The 22,112-nt window shown below is 45.5% G+C and overlaps 2 protein-coding genes across 2 annotated transcripts; both read right to left on the bottom strand.

The window, feature by feature from the left end:
- Window positions 1-1,188: 1,188 nt before the first annotated feature.
- On the bottom strand, window positions 1,189-3,468 carry LOC142905569 (exosome complex exonuclease RRP44-like). Its single transcript, XM_076052199.1, has 3 exons — window positions 3,387-3,468; window positions 2,824-2,980; window positions 1,189-1,312 (listed from the first exon to the last, which is right to left on the bottom strand). The coding sequence occupies exons 1-3, from the start codon at window positions 3,434-3,436 to the stop codon at window positions 1,280-1,282; spliced, it is 240 nt and encodes a 79-aa protein (XP_075908314.1). The 5' UTR covers window positions 3,437-3,468; the 3' UTR covers window positions 1,189-1,279.
- A 1,847-nt stretch (window positions 3,469-5,315) lies between these two features.
- LOC142905595 (exosome complex exonuclease RRP44-like) lies at window positions 5,316-21,848 on the bottom strand. The gene is made up of 6 exons (XM_076052220.1): window positions 21,816-21,848; window positions 8,321-8,437; window positions 6,562-6,663; window positions 5,871-5,935; window positions 5,416-5,500; window positions 5,316-5,324 (listed from the first exon to the last, which is right to left on the bottom strand). Exons 1-6 carry the CDS (start codon window positions 21,846-21,848, stop codon window positions 5,316-5,318), a joined length of 411 nt encoding a protein of 136 aa, XP_075908335.1.
- Window positions 21,849-22,112: the final 264 nt, after the last annotated feature.

The following is a 22,112-nucleotide window of genomic DNA, read 5'->3' as shown; positions in this document are numbered from 1 at the left end:
TCATTATCAGGTGCCTAAGCACACGCCGTGCAAGCTCCACGTGGCCCACACTTCCGCCTCCCACCTGCGTGTGGAAAGCTACAGACGAGCGTTGGGCGTACTGCGCCATCTTGTGGCGGTAGTTGAGGTTGTTGCAGAGCTGCTGCTGCTTCTGCTTGTCGGTGAGCGCCGGGTACGTGGGGTCGGCGCCCACGCACATGGCCAGCAGCCGGTGCACAATCACATCCGAGTATCTGTAACGGTACAGGGAGACAACAACAACAATATTCACATTTGTTGTAGCCTCTATTTAATATGAAGATTAAATTTACAGTAGATACAGGCTGCGGTATGGCCACGAGATGCCAACGGAGCAGCGGTATTAATCCACCAAGCACCGCGATTCATTCTGTTGGATCTCAGCGGGTTTCACGATCCACCAGAAAGCTACGCAAACAATGACTCAGATGAATTTAACCCTGATAGAATACTGTACTCTGGCCATACCACGTTCTAGCACCATCTGCTGGTGGAAATTATCTTTGTTAATGTATGAATTTAATTCTTTGTTGAGGACTTTTTATTTGTCATCAGATGTAACGCAAATTGCTGCCTGCTCATATCTGTGTTCTTATTTAAGATCCACAACAAAATCGTTAGCGATCCATGGCAGAATTGCAATTCACTTTTGGCCGCCGCTGCAACACGGCAATGGATTCTTGATTCTGCACGTGGAACACTGTCACCCTCCTTGTAGGCGTCGGTGTTCTCCGAATCCTCTAGTTTTTCTCCAACACAAGCCAAACAACCATTTAAGGAATTGGCCAAACTTCCCGTTTAAAGGACCTTTTAGAAAAATAAGTCAAAATCTGAATCTTTATCCTGGAGAAATCCGATTCGCGATAAAAGCTCTTTTTGACAGATGTCCAGTAGGTAGATGATAGGAGTGCTAAGAATAGGAAAGGTAAACAAATCACTAAAAGTAAATAATAGAAAAAAGATATACAAGTACGTAGCCAATCGTGCTAATCGGAGGTGTGCCATAATGACAAATTAACATTGCATAAGTACATCAATTAATTAATAAATTCCTAAACTTGGGAAAGGCAACACAGTCCCAGACCACACCAAGACAACAACATAGTCCCCTCAATAATCGCGAAGGTCGATTTCACGCGTGTGCCTGACGCCAGAGCACGTCACCGTCGAATGGGCGACGTGAAGTGGGTGTAGATGGCGGTGGCGAGCCTGTAGTGGTGGGTGTCGGGCTCCATGCCGGAGCAGAAGTAGATGGCCTGCATCACGCAGCGCGTGGCCAGGATGCGCGCACTTCCTGTGGGCATTCAGGTTTCCATAACCTGGCTTGCCAGGAGAAGGCAGTACAGCAAGTGGATTAATCTACATCTGGCACAGTGCCTGGCTGCCTTCCAGCATTGTCTGTGGTTCGTCACACCTTTTGAGTTGTTCTGCCTCTAAGGGCGAGTGGAACCTATACGGCTACATCTCAAGATAAAGGTAAAAGGTGCAGCCCTGCAATTGCTCGCTCAGGCCAATACTGACATCGTTTCAAGGCACCTCTGCTTCACAGTAGGGGGTAGCACATTCCCACCCATTTTGAGCACAATGTTCATCACAATAAGTCGACCTGATATTTCAACATTTCAGTGCTGGAATTTATCTAAAATTAAATACAGTACTACATTTATCGTGATGGTTTTTTGTTGCTTATTTCTGTGGAGTAGCTGGGAAACGAGCCGAGTCCTTCAACTCCCTACACTTGATAACACAGTGTGTTCAATGCGGCTGCTGGATTTTGAAGCCAGGGTCCCAGCTGTAATCTCTGGGTCATAGGGTGACCCAGGTGACCCTTGCAAATGAGACTATTATGGTCTCTTGAGTTCTCACCCGGTTAAACCAAAAGACCTCAAACAAAAATTTGAGCCACCCGGCGACCTCTGAATTCCTTGCGAGGAGGATGATATTGAAGGAAGGTTAACAGCAATCTAGAGACGATAGAACCCCTCTTAAAGACGGTAATTGGTTCCACGAACACGAGCATCGAAAGTTTCCCTTGTTCACCCAAAACACGTATTTTATAATATTTAAACAATGGATATGAATACATAAAGATACTAACATTATAAACACATCATATTAAAATAAACACTGTTAATAAATGCATGAATTCATTTTGATTTAAAGCTTTTGTGACTGCAGGAATTCATATTCTTGGTTCTTTCAGTAAATTCACGTAGAAGGGAAACAATAAAATAATAAAAATATAAAACAATAAAATTCTCACGACGTTTCGACTGCAACACAAGCAATCATCATCACGTGTGAAAACCACAACAAGAAAATTTGAAAAAAGTGGCGGTTATTTTAACGTTAGCACCACGGAGAGAGATTTGATAAACCATTTCGGGTCTTAATTGATTGATCACGCTCAAGGTGGCTTTCAGACCGCATCCATTATTTTTCGTCTCCCCCCTCCTCTTTTCCGAACATAGATGGACTCGTCCATCTGAACAAACTGTCAAATCTCTCTCCGTGGTGCTAACATTAAAAATAACTGCCACTTTTTTCAAATTTTCTTGTTGTGGTTTTCACACCTGATGATGATTGCTTGTGTTGCAGTCGAAACGTCGTGAGAATTTAATTTTTTATATTATTATTATTTTATTGTTTCCCTTCTACGTGGCATTAATTCATATTTACTGTACCTACAACAGCCCGTCGTTAACAGGGAAATGGTCGGTTAAGCCTACACATTGAGCTCTATGGAGGTCCGTTGTTAAGCGATTAGTTAACAAGGGTGGTCGTTAAAAGGGGTTCTAACTCTACCTTTGATTTCGCCGCCTTCACCAAGATGTCGTAGTTGGAAGGCGGAGGCGCCGGGTGGCGTCGAAGCAGCGCACACTCGGGGAATTCGTCTACGATGCGCTCTGCCACGGAGATGTTGGCGAGCAACATGAACTCCTCCACCATCGAGTTGGTCTCCCTGTGTACACGCACCAGTTTCCGCCACCACAACACATCAATCACAAGGGTCAAGAATCTTTATCTTAGATTATTTTGCTGATAATAAATTTCCCACGTGATAAGCCACTTTGTTCAGCTATCATTTGTGGTCAGGTAAGATTTTTTAAAAAGATAAAAATAGTTTAGTTTTATTTGTATATTTGTTTAAGTTATTTGTTTACCTTTCCAATACTTTGCAATCCTAACGTGTGCTTATATTGTTTGTTGTTGTAACGTTGTGACCTGCCCCAACTGGACATCTGTGAAAAAAGAGCTTTATAGCTCATCGGATTCTTCCAGTAGAAATATATATTTTGATTCTGATAGAGAGGTCTGCACAACAGTCGGATTGCAGTCATGGGAGGTGTCTTCTTGACGAGACTCACTTGAGTTCCTTGGTCTGCAGGTCGATCGGGTCATGGGTTTCGCTGTCCATGTGGAATCGGACCTCAGGGGATGCCAGAGTCAATGCCCTACGGGTGGAGAAGGGACATGAGCGATTATCATGTCCAGCCAAAACAACACAGAATCTTAATATAAGACACTTCACAAACTCAGATATTTGAGTTGAACATGCAGAGCTCGTTAAGTCAATCCACTGCTGGATGAGGGCCACCCCCATGTCATGCGAGTCGTGGGGTGGTTTTACCGTACTAAACCGTGGTGGTCAGTACGCGCTGGCAAAGGTGGGGGAGCACAGACATGGGAGCATTAAGTAGAGTAAAACAATTTATGTCACTGCATTGTCCTCTATTGCCCACAATGTAGCCCCGCAGCAGCCTGTAACACTCCAATCTAGAAGGATGTTATTAACCAGGTAAAACCTTAACTTCTTTATTGTTGCCTTCATTTCCGCATCTCCAGCTTCTTCAGCCTCCCACTCCCAGCCCCGCTCACTTCCCCCCCCCCCCCCCGGCATTTTGCCGTGCTCGCCCCTTTAATCCCTCTAGCAGCACCCCACTTCCCCTATCCCACACCCCCCTCTCTATCTCTCCCCCCTTGCTCCCCCCCACTCTCTTACCTATATAGCCTGTTACAACAGCCCTTTTTTGCCCACTTCAGCAATTGTTTCTGGCTGTGGTTGTCCCACCAGAAGAAGGACGCTTGTGTTGCGCCCGAAATGTCGTGATTTAATTTAGTTGTTATTTTATTTTATAGTTTTACCTACGTGACTTTACTGAAAAAAAAACAAAGAGTATGAATCCTGTAACACTTGTTTGTGCATGGTATTCACCCAAGCCTCATGCATCATGGGGTCAAAAAAACCTACAGGTGCAGCTTTGCAATTGCTTGCTCAAGCCACTGCTGGAAGGGGGCTCCCATAAGAGGGGGCCCCTCTAGAGATACACCCTTTTACAGTCCCTCTCAATGTATTTTAGCCTACTCTTCCACGCTGGCCGGATGTCTTAGAAGACACGGGAGTAACCACACTTTACCGCGCCACAGGCGACCTGCCGATCGACTAAATGTGGTGCACCCATTAATACTGCTCAGCGCTCCAGAGGCGGTGGAGGGGATGAGGATCTTGAAAATGAGTTACCCGTTTTGAATGCGCCTCTGCTTGAGGATCTTGGCCAGGGAGTTGAGGCCACGCAAGCTGCTGGTGACCGGGTCCTTCCGCCCGGCGTCGTCCATCATTAGCTGAGCCTCTGTGTACGTCAGAGACGCCTGCGGGGATACGATGAACACACCACGGGTGAACCATGGGGTCCTCGCAATTACACAATGCCCACGCCTGATCCAAGCCCAAGCCAGAACTCAACAGATGTCTACGTGGCGCCCGATGACCACTGAGGGTTACGCTCACCCAAAGACAGTAAAATTTATATTTTTTGAATTCTCAAAGCTGGAATTTAACCAAATTTAGTGCAATGTAATTTGGTGGTCTTTTGTGCAGTGAGTTTAACACGTAGGCTTTCGTGACCAATATCATCCATAATACAGGTTTTTTGGGTTAGATTGTGTAAATACATAAATGTGTCGTTAAACCCGCCACCACCCGACACAGCCGACTAGTAAGGGTTGTCACATAAACAGAACGTGGCCAATTCGTCACTGGTACAACACACCGGTGTGCTGTACTCGTGACGAATTGGCATGTTCTGTGTTTTGTGCAGTGATTGTTGACTGGACAGAGACCATCAACTCACTACTTTCATGTCCTACCTCGCACCTCCGATTAGCACAGTTGGCTACATACGGTGCAAAAGAAGTTCAACATACATACTACCACTTGTGAACCCGGTTCATCTCGCTCCACTTGTGAACCCAGAGGTGCAAGCTCAACGCTCTGACCTCTCAGCCATCCGGAAACCTCAACTGCACTAACATAGCAAGGCACTGATACAATAAACGTGAAAGCAAACGAGAGTTTTACAAAAACTGAACGTCTGTGGGGGGGGGGGAGGGAATCACCTTGGAATTGATGATGCTCTTGGTAAAACGTGTGCTCACGATCTCAGCCTTTGGAGTCATCTCCCATATGCACGAGAACGCCAGCCTGCACGCGCACAGCACATGCACCGTCGCCATTCACCGTTGAGTGGCGGAGTCGTCGACATTGGAGTGGTGCAGGGTGTTCACTCAGGAAAGCCTCGCAAAGTCTCGAGACTCTTTTTCAGGAGGGTCTTGCCAAGTTTTTGGTAGTCGAGTCATTCTTTCAGCAGCGGGATGTTTGGCCAAATACCGGTTTGGGTTGTTACAAATTACTCAACTGGAATATATACGTAGCAACCATTGTTCGACTGCAAAAGCTTTGCAGTACCACGCATCATGGGATTACATGTGCACCTGGCAACAACGCACGTTAGCTGCTGAGTATGGGTTGCAATGTGCGCACTCGCGAGTTCACAGTTGTTGGTGCATCTCACCGGTCGACGTTGGATCTCAAGGAACACAGGTTTGAGCTCAATAACTCTGGCACCATATCAATCCTCTGCAGGTGCAAAAACACATAAACGCAACCACTTCTCTATCAATAAACACAATCTGGCAAATACATATGCACCAACTCAACGAGTGTTTTGCAAGCAAACCCACACATGATTAAATCACCTGCATGTAACTGTTCAGCAAGGGGATGTTTTCGCGAATGCCAGTTAAGATTGTATGGGTTTTATTTAGAGGAAATCTGATTAATCCAGAGGAAACCCATTCACTAACAGGGGGGAGAACAAACAAAACAGCAAGCAAAAAGGCACAAGAGTTGAGTAATCAAACCCAGCGTCTCCTTGCTGCAAGGCACGAGTGTTACACTGCGCCGATAGCCTGTCGCTCATGATGTGACGGTACATCATATGATAAGAAATCCACAAAAATCACCTCGTTTAATACATCATGAGAGATATTTAGCATTGTTGTTATTCATACGGTAAGTACTGAAAAGCACACAAAAAAATGTGGTGAAAATGTCAACTACAATTACAGTTGTGGGGAAACTGGTACCGCGATGATCATTACATCATAATATTTTACATCATGTCGTAAAGTTAAGAATGAAAGGATGAAATCGGCGGGTTGTAAAACACTTGATATTGTGGCAAGAAGAAATCCACATCTCACCTTCTCACACAGGTAAACTGTGGTACCACGCAGAGATGCCTCCTCATCCAAGGCATTCCCCGGCCGGATAAAGTAGCTCACATCGGCGATGTGTACCCCAACCTAGAACACACATTAATACACCGTCACCACCCTCACATGCATGGATGTGTAATGACAGGGTGATACCTGCCGGCCTGTAAGGGTAATTAAGGTTATAGCTGCATTACATAATGCCTTATTATGAAGGGGCGTATCTGGGGTAAAGGTCAACGGCGGAGTCAGTCGAGAAGCTCCGGGAACCATCCCGAAGGGCCTAGAAGGTTCTAGAATGGGGGCGTGGCCAGAGGTGGAGCTTGGCCACTCCAGGCAGATATAAAGAGCACCGAATCAGAACTTCGGGGCTGTTAGCGTGGGGTCTGGGTCCTGGTTGCGTCGCTACGGTCGTCATCTCTTCGTCTTCGACCACGTGGCTGGTTCTTCTGCAAGAGCAGCTCTGTCTCCGCCGCTACGCTCGTCAACCAACCAGCGTAGCTACGCAGGACGGAGATGGGCTGCGTGTTTGTACAGCCTAGGTGTAGCCGCGTTACGAAGTGTATCGCCCTGTGTGCTTTTAATAAATAAGACGCCTTCTACTAGACGTCTGTCGGAAGTTGCTCACTACACATGCATGCATAACCTCCACCATAGCCACTCCAACCAAAGCACAATAATGTGAAATGAAATGCACACCCATTACCACCTGGTGCATTCATTGTGAACCAGGCATTCGGCCAGTGACGTGGACACTTAGGCCAGTGGAGTCTTAGCTATGGCTTGGCTCAGGCTTGGCTCTCGCGCAACATGCATTGAGATTATTTCTATTATTTTGGCTGCTATAAATGTCCAAATGATGGGCCACTTTGTTCAGCTATTCATTTGTGGCCAGGTCACTAATCAAAAATAAATCAATACCTCAGTGGGCTTTGCCTGGTAGGATGGGGATGGTTTCGTTGTATTTGTTTGTGTTTGGGTTATTTGTTTGTCTTTCTTGTACTTTGCACTACTATTATGTTTTGTACTGTTTGTTGTTGTAACGTTCTTACCCGCCTCTACTGGACATGTGAAAAATAGCTTTATAGCTCATCGGATTCCTCCAGTATAAATATTCTGATTCTAATTCTCAATAAGCCACATCAAAGCAATGCTTAAAACCCGAGCTGCCTCTAAGCATGGTTCCAGCCCTGAGCCTCTGTGTCCCTTGTGCCTCCTCGTATATCCCTGCATGCTCCCAGCCACGCTCAGAATTTCTGTGAGCTGAGCGTGAGCCAAGGCACAGCTGAGCCACTCATGCTTCTTTGGAGGCAACGGAGCAGATCAAGCCAGAACCGAGCCATGTTGAAGTCAGTCCTGAGCCGAGCAGATACCAAGAATACGGGCACTAAGGCAACAATGTTTGGAAACTTAAAAACAGGAATATTGTCCACCCCTTTGTCAATCCACTGCAGGATGAGGGCTTCTCCATGCCGTAATGGGTCGCGATTGTCATTTGACCTTGCTTTGTTACGATGGTCAATGCAGGTGGTGAAGGGGAGAACTTGGGCAGTTTTTTTAGATATCACTCTGTACCGGTGTTAGCCATGACTGGAACTAAACCAGCTTGACAGGATGAATGTGCAGTGCACTTATCATTGTGTCATTAAACTCCCCTTGTCACCTCCGCTAGCATTGACAAAACCATGAAAGGAATAGGCACGAATTACCCCGACCGTGACCACGATTACCACCACCAAATGAATACCTCGGCGTTCCCATTGTCGAGCGGTTTGCAGTGTTGGGCATCGTCGATGTCTGTGCAGCCTGGAGGATCCACACTGCAGATGGACAACACACGGAGGTCCTCCCTGCCAGCCTGGTCCTTGTACGGGACACACACAGCACCAGGTTCAACAAAACGCTGCCTTACAACAAACAAAACACAGGGTGAGCCATACATGGGTAAACCAACTTCATTCTAATGGCGTTCTAGCTTCTCAATAGGCGACTGAATATTTTGAAAGTACAGTCCATTCTCCTATAACTCCGCGTGTTTTCATATCGTGAATTAGATATAATGCGATGAATGCATTAGGGAACACATTTTTTTCATAACATGGATGCGAATTGGATAAAAGGCGATCGAGTGAACAGAACTGCGTTGTGCGAGGCAGAATAAGCAGTTGTACGGTTGCCTCGGTGTAGCATCACACAAGGTGGGATGCTTCTGGATGCTTCTAGATGCTACTCACGTACCCGAAGTCTTTGTTAAGCCTGCGTACGCATCTCACGTGTTATCGCGGACTGTGCTTTACCCTATCTTATTTATTATGCGATTTTTCCACAATTCGGTGTTCTTCAGGAACGCAAGTACAGCGTTATAGGAAAAAAGTCTGTAGTCCCCTTGCTCCATTCATTTATGTACTGGACCATCTCCACGGCTACTGCAGAGTCCTCCACATCCTGGCTCACCACTTTGATCCGCATCTCTCGAGGCCTGCCTCTCGGATCTCCGCCCTGGTGCTTCCATAAGTCCGTCGCCTTCCTTCCTCCGATGTGAATTTCCTCTCTTCTTACGATGATGTGTCCGAGCCATCGACTTTCTTTCAGGTCGACGGCTTTTCTATATACGGTCTGCGGTAAAGGTGTAGAGCCCCGTGGCTTCTCGTTCATGCCAGTGCAGCGGAAGGACCTCGACTGGAGGGAGAGCTCCAGAGAGGTCCTCTAGAAGGTATTCTACGCAGGCCAAACATCTTGAAACTATTGAGGTTTGACAGCACGATGATGATGATGGGGGCTGTTTTCGCATTTGTCTATTGTCGGGGGCCTATACGTCGGGGGCCACACGTCATGGGCCACACCAAAGGCCACCCAGGGGCCACCAGTGGCCCGTGGGCCTTGTAATAAAGAACATTGAAGTAAAGGATTCTCACATGCACGACCAAGCACACCAACACACCGCAGGCGTAAGAATTGAACTCAATCGATGAATTGACATATCGTCACACGTCTCATGCGTACCTCTGCTGTGATGCTGAACGTGGGAGGGGGCAGGCATGCAAGTACGGCCTGGCTGAAGGGCTGGTGTGGCACGTCGTGCTCCAGCAGCAGCACCTCCGTCTCCGTCTCCTTATCCCCACATTCGCCCAGACAGCGCACAAAATGGCCCTGCACAAGCACACCGACGATTAGCACGGTTGTCTACGTATGGTACGGAAGAAGTTCAACATGCATATGCACATACGTGGCCAATCGTCACCGGTATCCCTTTTCCACTGGTACAATGGAACCCAGACAGTGCAGATCTCTCGAAGTGTCTGTGGTCACCCACTGGCTTTTTGCCGTGTCGAACCAGAACCAAACCGTAGTATGCTGGCCCCACAAGGCATCCAAATATATCCGGGGGCCGAGCAGGGCCAGGGGCGGGGCTAGCGACACATTGTGTGACGGCAGTCAGTACACCGCGGGGACGTGGCACCACAGCGTCATCTGCACGTGCCTAGCCTTGTTCAAAGCATTGACCGTCCATGGCATGGATCCGCTTTTGCAGTGGATAAACAAACTGCAGCCTACTAAACCGTGCCAGCCATGGTGTCGCTCGGTTGTGCAGTGGCAAATAGGTATGAAAAGCACAACCACAATGCCAACCTTGTACCTAACGTACATTATGTAGAATATTAACCGACATCTGTTTAAACAAAGATACAACCCAAAGAATACATCTTAACAATATATTTAACTTTTCACCAATTTAGTTTCTCATTGTGTTAATGGTATCGCACAAGACAAGCAATCTATACAAACCCTTCGTGGTCAAGGACGACCCACAGGAGCAGACATAACAGAGCTACTTCTAAGATCCATTGAAGTGAAATGCAGTCCAAATTGTAGGGGGGCAGTGCTTTTCCAACCACTCTGCCAATCAAAGTAATGTTCATCACATGGCAGTCAAACGCAGTAGTTTTCTCAGAGATGGAAATCAAACAATCGAAGTGCACGACCAAATTTAATATCGTTTTTGGTGCAGTTATTGGTGACTGGGCTGAGACTATCAACTTACAACACCTTAATAACCTAGGTTGAATCACAGGTGAGTTTGCCATGCTTTCAAACAAAAAAATATCACAGTGGTGCCACTTCATCCACCCTGACTTCCAATTCACCGTGTCACCGTTCGTGTTTTGGGTTCGACGGCTTGCATACAGAGCCGCGTGGCCGCGCATCAAGTGACAGAAGGATGAGCCCGACGTTGCCGACCACGGGACAGACGGGTGAGGTGTCACGGCGTCCGGGGCGTCACGGTGCAGTCGTACGTTCGGGTAGCGGGAGTGTCGCAGCCAGCCACCGATGGCTGGCTGCGACATTGCTCTCAGGGGCCTGGGTCACATCGCTGCAGACGTAGCAAGATCTGAAATCGCTGCAACCCTCAAAAACGCTAAGATGCCAGCTAGCAACCTCAGCAAAGATGAGCGTTTTGAATTATATAAATTAAAAAAGAGGAATGATATTGTAGTCCTCTCAGCTGACAAAGGCAATGCTACTGTCATCATGGATAAAATAGAATACAACAACAAAATTTAAGAATTACTCGACGATGGTAGTTATACAAAAATAAAAAGAGATCCCACCAACAGCCTCGTCACACAAACCAACAAAATAATTTCTGATTCAACCGCATTAATTGATCAATCTAAACAGTTTTCGTTGAAACCTTCTGCTGCCAGGCCACCAAGATTATACGGCTTACCAAAAATACATAAAGTAGATACACCCCTTCGTCCCATAGTCTCTACTATCGGCTCCCCCACCTACAAACTAGCTCGTTTTTTGTCTGAAATCCTGCGTCCTTTCACTGGAAAGACCACCTCTGTGGTACAAAATTTGACTCACCTGGTATCGACAATCAAGGGTATTTCCCTGTCCCCAGACGACCTGCTTATCAGTTTTGATGTAGTTTCCTTATTCACCAAGGTTCCTGTACCTGACACCATTGCAATCATTGAAGACTTGGTTCATCAAGGACTAAACACTGAGGTACCCCCCCTGGTGAGACACTGTTTAACCAATACATACTTCACTTGGAATGGAACTTTCTACAAACAAACTGAGGGCACCCCAATGGGCTCCCCCCTTTCTCCAGTTATAGCTAACATTTTCATGGAGAAATTTGAGACTGACGCCATCCAGACTGCCTCTCTGCGCCCAACCTTATGGAAGAGGTACGTGATGACACTTTTGTCATCTGGCCACATGGCCGGCTTGCTCTAGACCAATTCTTCGACCACATCAATTTCATACACCCAGCCATCAGATTTACCATGGAAGTCGAAATAGATGGCAAGATACCTTTTTTGGATGTCCTAATTAAAAAGAGACCTGATGGTTCAATGAGCCACTCTGTCTACAGGAAAGCTACCCATACGGATGCTTATCTGAAACCGGATTCCCACCACCATTCATCACAGAAGAATTCTCTCATCAAGACTCTGTATCATAGAGCCCAATGCATATCCGACCAGGAACACATAAGCAGTGAACTCAAGCACGTACACCAAGCTCTTAGGGCTAATGGTTACTCCGACTATACAATCCGCAAAGCTATCACTCAAACCATGAAGAAGAACCCTCTTGAGGAGCCTTTCAAAACCATCACTTTACCCTACATTGCGGGGGTCACAAAAAAGATCTCCAAAATCCTAAATAAACACAAGATCCAGGTCCGTTTCAACACATTACATAAAATCCGTGATCTGGTTCCGTCTGTAAAAGATGTGATTCCGGACATACAATACCCTGGTGTCTACAAACTAAGTTGCCTCTGTGGTAGTAGTTACATTGGAGAAACCAAACGCCATGTCTCGGACCGCATTCGTGAACACAAAGCAGACCTTAAACACGGTAGGACCAACACCTCGGCCGTGGCAGATCATTGTTCTAATTCAGTAGGCTCACATGCCATTGACTTTTCCAAGACAGAGGTTCTTTGTAAGCCATCTGGCTTCCATGAGAGATTCGTTCATGAGGCTATCCACATATACAAGCACAGAGACAATTTCAACCGAGAAGATGGATTCTATCTTAGCAATCATTGGAAAGATTTGATAAACCATTTCAGGTCTTAATTGATTGTTCACGCTTACAGTGGCTTTCAGACAGCATACATTATAAAAAATTGTCTCCCCCCTCCTCTTTTCAGAATATAGATGGGCTAGTCCTAAATAAACTGCCAAATCGTTGCGCGTGGCGCTAACGTTTTTATAAATAAATAAATGCGCCGTTTAAAAATAAATTTATGCAAACCAACACACCTGAAGACGACCGTTTGAGTTATGGTCGAAACGTCGTGAGAATTTTTTTATTGTTTTATATATTTTATTATTTTGTTGTTTCCCTTCAACGTGACTTTACCGAAAAAAAACTAAGAATATGAATTACTGCAGTCACGAAAGCTTTAAATCAAAATTTATATTAAAACTATTTAAAAACTATAAACTAAATAACTTTACCAGGTAAGGACCCTGAGAGCTCTATAGCTCTTTTTAAGTGACCTGGCCACAAATGATCGTTCAGTGAAGTATCTTATCACATTTGAAATTGATAGCAGCCACATACTCTAAGTGCATGTCAGATTGTAACTGTGGAGGGAAAAGCCGGAGGACCTGGAGAAAAATCCATGCGACCACGGGGAGAGAGACACGCACACTGCAGGTGTCTGGGTTTGATTTTGGTTCGGCAGTGTTGACGCTCCACTCACCACATCCTCTTCATTCTCTTCTGCAACGTCCCCTGCGACGCCCTCATCGTGCAGGACCAGCGAGGAGGGGGCAACCCAGCGCTCCTCGGGGAACATCTCCACGCACACGATGTCGTCGTGCATCGCGCGGTTTAAATGCTGCAGGCCCTGGATCAACACCTGCACGCAGACAAAAAAGATCCCCCGTATAGTCTTAACAGACCGCTGGGCCAAGTGCTGTTAGAGAGCAGCATATACAGTAAAACCTTGGATTGCGAGTAACTTGGTCTGCGAGTGTTTTACAAGACAAGCAAAATTTTTAATAAATATTAATTTGATAAACGAGCGAGGGTCTTGCAATACGAGCAGCTTTGTACTGCCGAGCGTCACGTGATCAGAACTGATATACGAGTGCTTTGATATACGAGTGCTTTGGATTACAAACACGTTTCCGGAACGAATTATGCTCGCAATCCAAGGTTTTACTGTACAAGAGTTTTAATACCACGAATAAACAATTTAAAATGTAGGACTATGAGCCCATGAATCTTCTGAAACCAATGTTTTTCAGTAACATATGTTCAAGTAGGGCAATTTCTAGACTGGGTTTTTTTTTTCCAACAAAGGACCAATGTACCTAATTGTTATTTAACGTTACATTTTGGAGGTGGAAATAGACCATTCATTTTGTTAACAAAGTAGTCACAACCATCATTAGACCTCCTTTGCCAGTACCAAAATATAATAGGGTTTTTCCCCTTTTTTCTGGCAACAAAACTGAAACCTCTTACAAGGAATCAGGTGTGCATTAACCACAATACTTGTGGTCAAAATGCAAACAAAAACACACTGATAATATTTGCAATATATGCGTACGCCTTTTGGCGTCCTCTGGTCTCGCACCAATTGGGTCGAGGCTCAAAAGAAAGCCGTCCCTGGTGTGAACCAATCAGTCTCAAGGACAATGCATATATTATCATAGTGTGTTTTTTGTTTGCATTTTGACCACAAGTATTGTGGTTAATGCACACATGATTCCTTGTAAAAGGTTTCAGTTTTGTTGCCAGAAAAAAAAGGGAAAAACCCTATTATTAAAGTAGTCACAATTAACGTATATACTGTAGTTGTGGTGGCGTAGCTATCGAGTGTGCAGGCAGTGCAACTGCACCAAGACTCACAGGCCGGGGGGGCAGGAGCCAGGCTATGACACCTACGTAGGGTGCAAAAGACGTTCAAAATACAAATATTTTAGCCCAGTAGCTCTTAACCTTTACTGCAGCCTTGCAGTAAAGGTTAAGAGCTACTGCTCATGCCAAGAACGCTATGCCACTGCTTAATTATAAATTTGTTTTTAAAACTCACACAGATACGATCGGACAGCATTGTTCCTTCCAGACGCAGGCTTGTGAAACGTGTACCTCTTTATCACTGTCACCGTCCCCTCGCACCCTCAGAGTCCCCTCCAGGTAATTCTCACGACTCGCAAGGAAGGTTCCCTGGACAAACCAGCCGGAGCGCACACCTTGCTGCAGCTGGGACAGCGGGAGATGTTCGGGGAAGATTACCCGGGACTCCACCACATCCTGCACACGTACACAGCACACGCACGGCACATGCACGCGTCAACAACAATTTTGCAACCGCCATCACGTAACGAGACGAAGGATCCAGTCTGATTTATCTCAGAGCAGTACGGCCATCCGTGTTAGAGAACGTTCCACAAAAGCGGATATCAAAGAGCTACCTCTAGAGTTTCACCCTTCCATCTCTGCTTTTTGGTAAATATGCCACGTTATAAATCTAGGATTTATTTGATTGATTGACCATTGATGGTGAGGATGAGACGTTCTTAACGGGAGCTGTTTAACACGTGTTCTTTTGCGACCAATATTATCCATAATAAAGGTTTTTTGGGTAAGAGCGCGTAAATGTGCGTAGTTAACCCGGCACAGACAATTAGTAAGGTTTGTTACGTAAAACAAAACGTGTCAATTAGTTACTACTGCAGCACGCCAGTGTATTGGAGAGTAAACCCACAACACTTACAAATCGAGTATATCGTTTCCCTGGCGATTACAACCAGCGAAACGTCGTACTCAGCGCAAGGCAAGTGTCCCTTTCTTCAGTGAGGCAGCTGGATGCAACGCGGAAGTGAGGGGTCGGACAAGGGTACAGGCCCGCACCATAAATATGAGGGGGGGGGCAGAGCTGATGCACGCATACGGAGTCTCACCTGCTCCGAGGCCAGTGCCAGACGGTCAATCAACTCAGGGTTGTCCAGCAAGCTGCGCACGTATTCCTCCACTGGGGGTACACAGACACGCGCAGATAAACGCAGAAATTATAATTGGCGACACGATTTACCGGACGATTTAGAGTGCCACCCAAAATGTAAATGTGTTACTTTTCAAGTCATGCCTGCTGGATTTATTAATTTTCCTGTTTAACTGAAGCACTGTTTAACAAGAGGCACTACAGACTTGATTCAAAGCTTTCGTGACTGCAGGAATTACTCTTTGTTTTTTTTCGGTAAAGTCACGTATAAATAAGAAATAATAAAATAACATAATAGCGTACGACGTTTCGGTTGCAACACAAGCAGCCATCATCAGGTACAGAAGAGCTAAATTTACGAGAGAGAGGAAACACATAAACCCAGATGTATATACATACACACAAGTAGGGGGGAACTAACACAGATACAACAGGGGACACAGAGAGAGAAGCATACCAAACAAACAGGGTTTAGCAAAATTTGGAAACCATATAAAGCAACACAGACGGTCGGTCAAAACACAATTAACGCATAGTCTGGTTGATTACGCTATTTCAAAGATTGCTAAATTGCAAGTTAAGTATGACATTTAAAATACAGACCGCGCACACACACATAGACATCCAAGTAGAGTGAACCAGCACAGACACGCACACAGTGAAGTCGCCTTAAATAGGCAGAGAAGGTAAGGCTGAGAGACAATGGGACAATTTAGCATGAGGTATGCATGGAGCAAAGGGGGTGCAGCAGCACACACTCGGAAACACCAAGGCCCACACACAGGCAGAGACAGCACAGAGACACAAATCCAAGCCAAGACACAAAGGCAGATACACAAGCAGAGACAACACAAAGACACAAACCTCATACCTCCCCGTAGAGGTGGTTCAGACTTGATTCGAAGCTTTTGTGACTGCAGGAATTACTCTTTGTTTTTTTCGGTAAAGTCACGTATAAATAAGAAATAATAAAATAACATAATAGCGTACGACGTTTCGGTTGCAACACAAGCAGCCATCATTAGGTACAGAAGAGCTAAATTTACGAGAGGAAACACATAACCCCAGATGTATATACAGACACACAAGTAGGGGGGAACTAACACAGATACAACAGGGGACACAGAGAGAGAAGCATACCAAACAAACAGGGTTTAGCGCCCGAAACGTCGTGATTTGTTTTATTTTATACCTATGTTACTTTACCGAAAGAACCAAAGAGTATGTTTAACTGTGTCTCTGTGACTGTGCGTGTTTAACTGTGTCTTTGTATTTGACTGTGTCTGTGGTGCACGTCTTTGTTGCCCTTAATATGGCTGTCTGGGTAGCGAGTGGTCGCTCAGTGGTTAGTTCACTGTGCTACGAACCCAACGGCCAGAGTTCGATTCCCGCTCACAGCCAACATCAGTGACAATTATCTGAACCGGTCTTGGGCCTCCCCAGGTGGACTCAGTCTCAAATGAGTACCTGGTGCGGTGTGTAAACATCTACACTGGGGAGACAAAGGCGGCCGGGCGTGTTGCTGGGCACCCACCCCGTCGTGTACCGTGGCCGACCTTCACAGAAGTTGCCCCAAGTTTGTTGAAGGCCACACAGGGAATTTTTTTCTTTTTTTTAGTGCATCCACCGCGACCTGGCTGCGAGGAAATTGCTGGTAACGCATGGACACATCGCAAAGATTTGCGACTTTGGGCTGGCACGGGACGTCCAGACTGACCCCAACTACATGGTGAAGGGCAATGTGAGTCCTTCACCTTACTTAGCATCATCAGCATCATTATCAGTATCGCCAATGTCATCACCATCATCGGGATAGAAGGCCCATCACTTTAATTGTACTCAATGTTTTTATTTTATTTTGCACAGCCCCTAAGAAAAAAAGAGTGGGGGTGCTGCCACACACGGTGGTTCAATGGCTCTCCCACCCTGGACTTGCAATCCAGAGGTCGGCAATTGGATTCAATCTCCCTGCTCTGCCGACAGTTCAAAATATGGGGCAATTTCACAAATCTCCTTCCTCCTCCCCCCCCATGTGGTACACGGGGTAACTGGCCCAGAATAACAACCTGTGGTGGTGACCACCAGGCTAACTACACTAATTACAACATGACTAGCTACGACAGAACGGGACCACAGCTCGGGTCCCAGTCCATGTGTTGGAGACTCGGTAGAACGTAGACGTAGACAAAGGTTTCTTCAGGATGAACAACAACGCCGGTCCCTCTGGGGGACCCAGCTTATATTCTCTGTGGCGTGGCTGGCTCCGCCCTTGGCCACGACCACCTTCTAGAATCATCGAGCAGCAGGATCTGGACCCCGACCACGTGACCACCCCTAGCCCCCACTTGGGGCCCCTTTGTAGACTTAACCGGTCACGTGTCCTCTCGGGTCAACCAGAGTGCCATGGCATTTAGTAACCCGTTTCCTACGGTCGGCACTCCCACACCCTATCCTGTTGGGTTGGCACTGCACGCCAAGCGTGATGCTATCCAGCGGGATCAATCAGCGCTGACCGAGCCCCTCTAGGGCCGGTACTACACCCACACCAGAGTGGTATCCGCGATGTCAATACACCGCACGCCGTGCCTCTCTAGGCCCGGCACTACACAGTGCCATCCCGTGATGTCACTACACATTTAACCCTTCAGGGTAGTGGAGGGCTAGATGACGCTAATTTGGCCAGATGAATATGGCCTGACGCAAAAAACGTATGACGAATCGCGATGCATCGGCCTGAACTGAATTTACTGAACGTATTGTTGTTGTGCTTGTGGCCATGCGGTCATGTCCATTAGGTGCCTCTGCCTGTAAAGTGGATGTCTTCAGAAAGCATGTTCCATGGGCTCTACAAGGTGCAGAGCGACGTGTGGTCATACGGTATGCTACTGTGAGAAATCTTATATTTTGCTGAGACAAACTTTCACTTGCAACAAACATTCGGGGCCCTGAGTACAGAAGATCCTCACAGCAGACAACGATTGTAGTCTTATCTTACACTATGATTTTTTATTGCGTAAAGTTCAGATTTAAAGCTTTCGTGACTGCAGGGATTCATCTTCTTGGTTCTTTCGGTAAAGTAACGTAGAATGGAAAAAAAAAACGTAATAAAAAATAAAATTTTCACGACGTTTCGGCCACAACATAAGTAGCCTTCTTCAGGTGAAGGAACAGAACTGTCGGGACGACAGCACTTCAATGACTGCTGCTAAGATTCGCAGTGTCGTTTAAACTAGGTGGGAGAGGTAAAGTGCCTTGACAAAGGAGTTTACATATCAAACAGGATAATTTAGCATTTAAATAGCTGCGTTAAAGTGTTGGATCAGCAGGGTGTTAAAGTCAGAAATTAGCATGTAACTGGGAGATTAGCATGATGTTAATGTGAGGGATTAGCATGTGACTGGTCACGGAAATAGCTATGTTAAAGTCAAAGTTTACATATCAGCAGAGGCATTTAGTATATGGACGCTAAAGGACTGCAACTACCCAACTATCATACAATAAACCGATGTGAAAAAAAACTAAGTAGAAACTTCATCAATATAATAAATGTACTCAATATATTCTTCAATAAATTGAGCTATAAACATAAAGTAACTGGGAATACACTACACTATCTAATGAATACCATATAGTAAACTACTAAAAACTAAAATACAAACTACATCAATGTTATCAATAAACTCTATATACTCTCCATCAGCTGAGCTATTAACAATAAGTCGTTATACATTACAATGCCATATGGCGAAAAAAATGGGTGGCGGTTTTTTCCTTCTTTCCAACGTTAGCACCACGGAGAGCGACGAGCCTCGTTCAGACGGACGAGTCCATCCATGCTCGGAACGGAGGAGGGGGGAGAAACAGCCACGATGTGCTGCTCTGTCCTGTGTTGCATTACAACCATGCCATAAACTAGACTACTATACATTGTAATGTTATACCTTCCAATCTAAACTACATTGTATAATACCGTATACACAGCCCAATGTAAGCTCTAACATTATGCATTATATTGATATGTCTCCAAATAAACTTTTTCCTACATTACACAACTATACACCGTAATATACACTACCATAGACAAACCCACCCTTGAATTACACAATGCGTTACTTTAGACTACCCTATACTTTAGACTGTAAAATATTAGACTTGTAATATTACACTATGTATTATTCTACCAACCCTACTGTATACCACACAGCTGTATATTCACTATAAAATTACAATACTATATATTGCCTTATGAATTATGTTAAACATTACAATGTTATACTATTTATTATTATATAACATGCTATAAACCAGGGGTGTCCAAACTACGGCCCGCGGGCCAACTGCGGCCCGCCATCCATTTTTAATGGGCCCGTATCAAAGTTTAAAAATATAATGGACTATGGCCCACTGTATTGCATTTCTTAATTTAAACACTAGATGGCGCTATTGTCTTGAACAAGGCAGCGTCTCCACAAAGCAAGCAATCGAAGAAAACATTTGCTCAGGGTCACCAAAAATGCCGGAACCGAAGAGACGCAAGATTGCAAGCGAGTGCAGAAAATTTCAGACTCGGTGGAAAAATGAATGTTTTTTCATAGAAACCAAGGGGAAGTGTGTTTGTTTGATTTGTAATGAGAGTGTTGCCGTGATGAAAGAGTACAATGTACGACGGCATTATGAAACGAAACATCAGACCTTCACGTCCTACACTGGCGCCGAGCGGAGAGAGAAGGTAAAGCAAATGGCAAGCTAGCCTGCTAACGCAGCAGCAGGGTTTTTTTTTCCGTGCTAACAAAGCTCAAGAAAATGCAACAATAGCCAGCAATGAAGTAGCTCAACTCATTGCCCTACACGGGAAACCTTTCTCAGACGGTGACTTCATCAAACAGTGCCTCACTAAAGTCGTGGGAATGTGCCTGGAGAAAATGCAGGATTTTAACGATGTTAGTATGTCCAGAAATAAGGTTGTGCGGCGAATTGAAGACTTGTCGGCTAACTTAAAACAGCAAGTGTCAGATAAAGCTTGTGCTTTCGATTTTTACTCGATTGCATGTGATGAGAGCACAGATGCCACGGACACTGCACGGCTGTTAATTTTTTTGCGGGGAGTTGATGAGAATTTTTGCATTACGGAGGAACTGCTTGATCTTCGGAGTCTAAAGGGGACAACAACTGGGAAGGATATGTTTTGAAGCTGTGTCAGATTCAATTAACCAGGCTGGACTTAAATGGGACAAGCTGTGTGGAATTACAATGGATGGGGCTCCAGCAATGACAGGCGAGCGCAAAGGAATGGCTTCTATGGTGAGTGCCAAGGTGCAGGAGAGCGGAGGTGAGACTGTTAAAATGCACTGTATCATCTACCAAGAAGCCCTCTGTGCCAAGATAATCCAGCTTGGCGATGTGATGAACACAGTTGTGAAAAATGTCAAAAAATTATGGCCCGAGGGCTTTACCACAGAGAATTGCAAGCGTTCCTCTCTGATGTCGATGCTGAATACGGGGACCTACTCTACCATTCTCAAGTGCGCTGGCTCAGTCGCGGCTCCGTGCTGCAGTGGTGTTATTCCCTGAGATCAAATATCGACAAGTTTTTGAAAGAAAAGGGCAGACCTCTCCATGAGATCAGTGACCCTTTATGGTTGGCAGGCCTGGCTTTTTTAGTTGATCTCACGAGACTACAAGGCAAAGAGCAGCTGGTACCACAGCTGTATGTGCACATGAAAGCATTCCGTGCGAAGCTCCGTCTCTTCGAGTCACAACTGCGCAACTTCAATGTAGCGCACTTCCCCACGCTGACCGAAATCAATGCGCATTTCCAAATGCCAAGCTCTCTGCAAAAATGGGAGAATATGTGTCTGTGATCACATCTCTCATGACAGAATTCAGTCAGCGCTTCCAAGATTTTTCTGTCATTGAGAAGGAAATCACACTGTTTGCGGCTCCGTTTTCAATGGATGCAAAAGAAGTGGAGGAGAGTCTGCAATTAGAACTGATCGAAATTCAGTGTGATGATTCTCTGAAGAATCAGCATCAGCTTCTCTCCCTACCTGACTTCTACCGGAGTTTGGAAAAGGCCAAGTTTCCTCCGACGAGACGCCATGCAAAACGAATGATGAGTCTGTTCGGCTCAACATACATAAGTGAGCAGACATTCTCTCTGTTAACGCTGAACAAAAGCAGGCTGAGAACCAGAACGACCGACAGCCATCTCCGTGACGTCCTTCGCATCTCAACCACCAAACTTACTCCTGACCTGCCAGCTATCTTTCAGACCAAAGTGCAGCATCACTGCTCCCACTGAGCGTAACATTATTCCCATTACAGGTGAGTTAAAAATATACACACCGTTTTCATTTGTTAATAAGCCCAATTACTTCATAAATTCAGTCAATTAAAGTTGATGACAATTGTTTTAACAAACGTTAGTTGATGTGTTAACAAGCCCAATAATTTATTTGTGTAATAAGGTTGAAATATCCACATCCCCTATTTGTCTTCTTGTCTCTCCCTTCATATGGACAATGAAGGGGGATCAGCACCCTAAGAACCA

Source organism: Petromyzon marinus, chromosome 55 (assembly GCF_048934315.1).
Source record: "Petromyzon marinus isolate PM22_M1 ecotype Great Lakes invasive population chromosome 55, UKy_Petmar_22M1.pri1.0, whole genome shotgun sequence".
Taxonomy (NCBI): Eukaryota; Metazoa; Chordata; class Hyperoartia; order Petromyzontiformes; family Petromyzontidae; genus Petromyzon; species Petromyzon marinus.
This window is presented reverse-complemented; position numbering and strand designations above follow the sequence as displayed.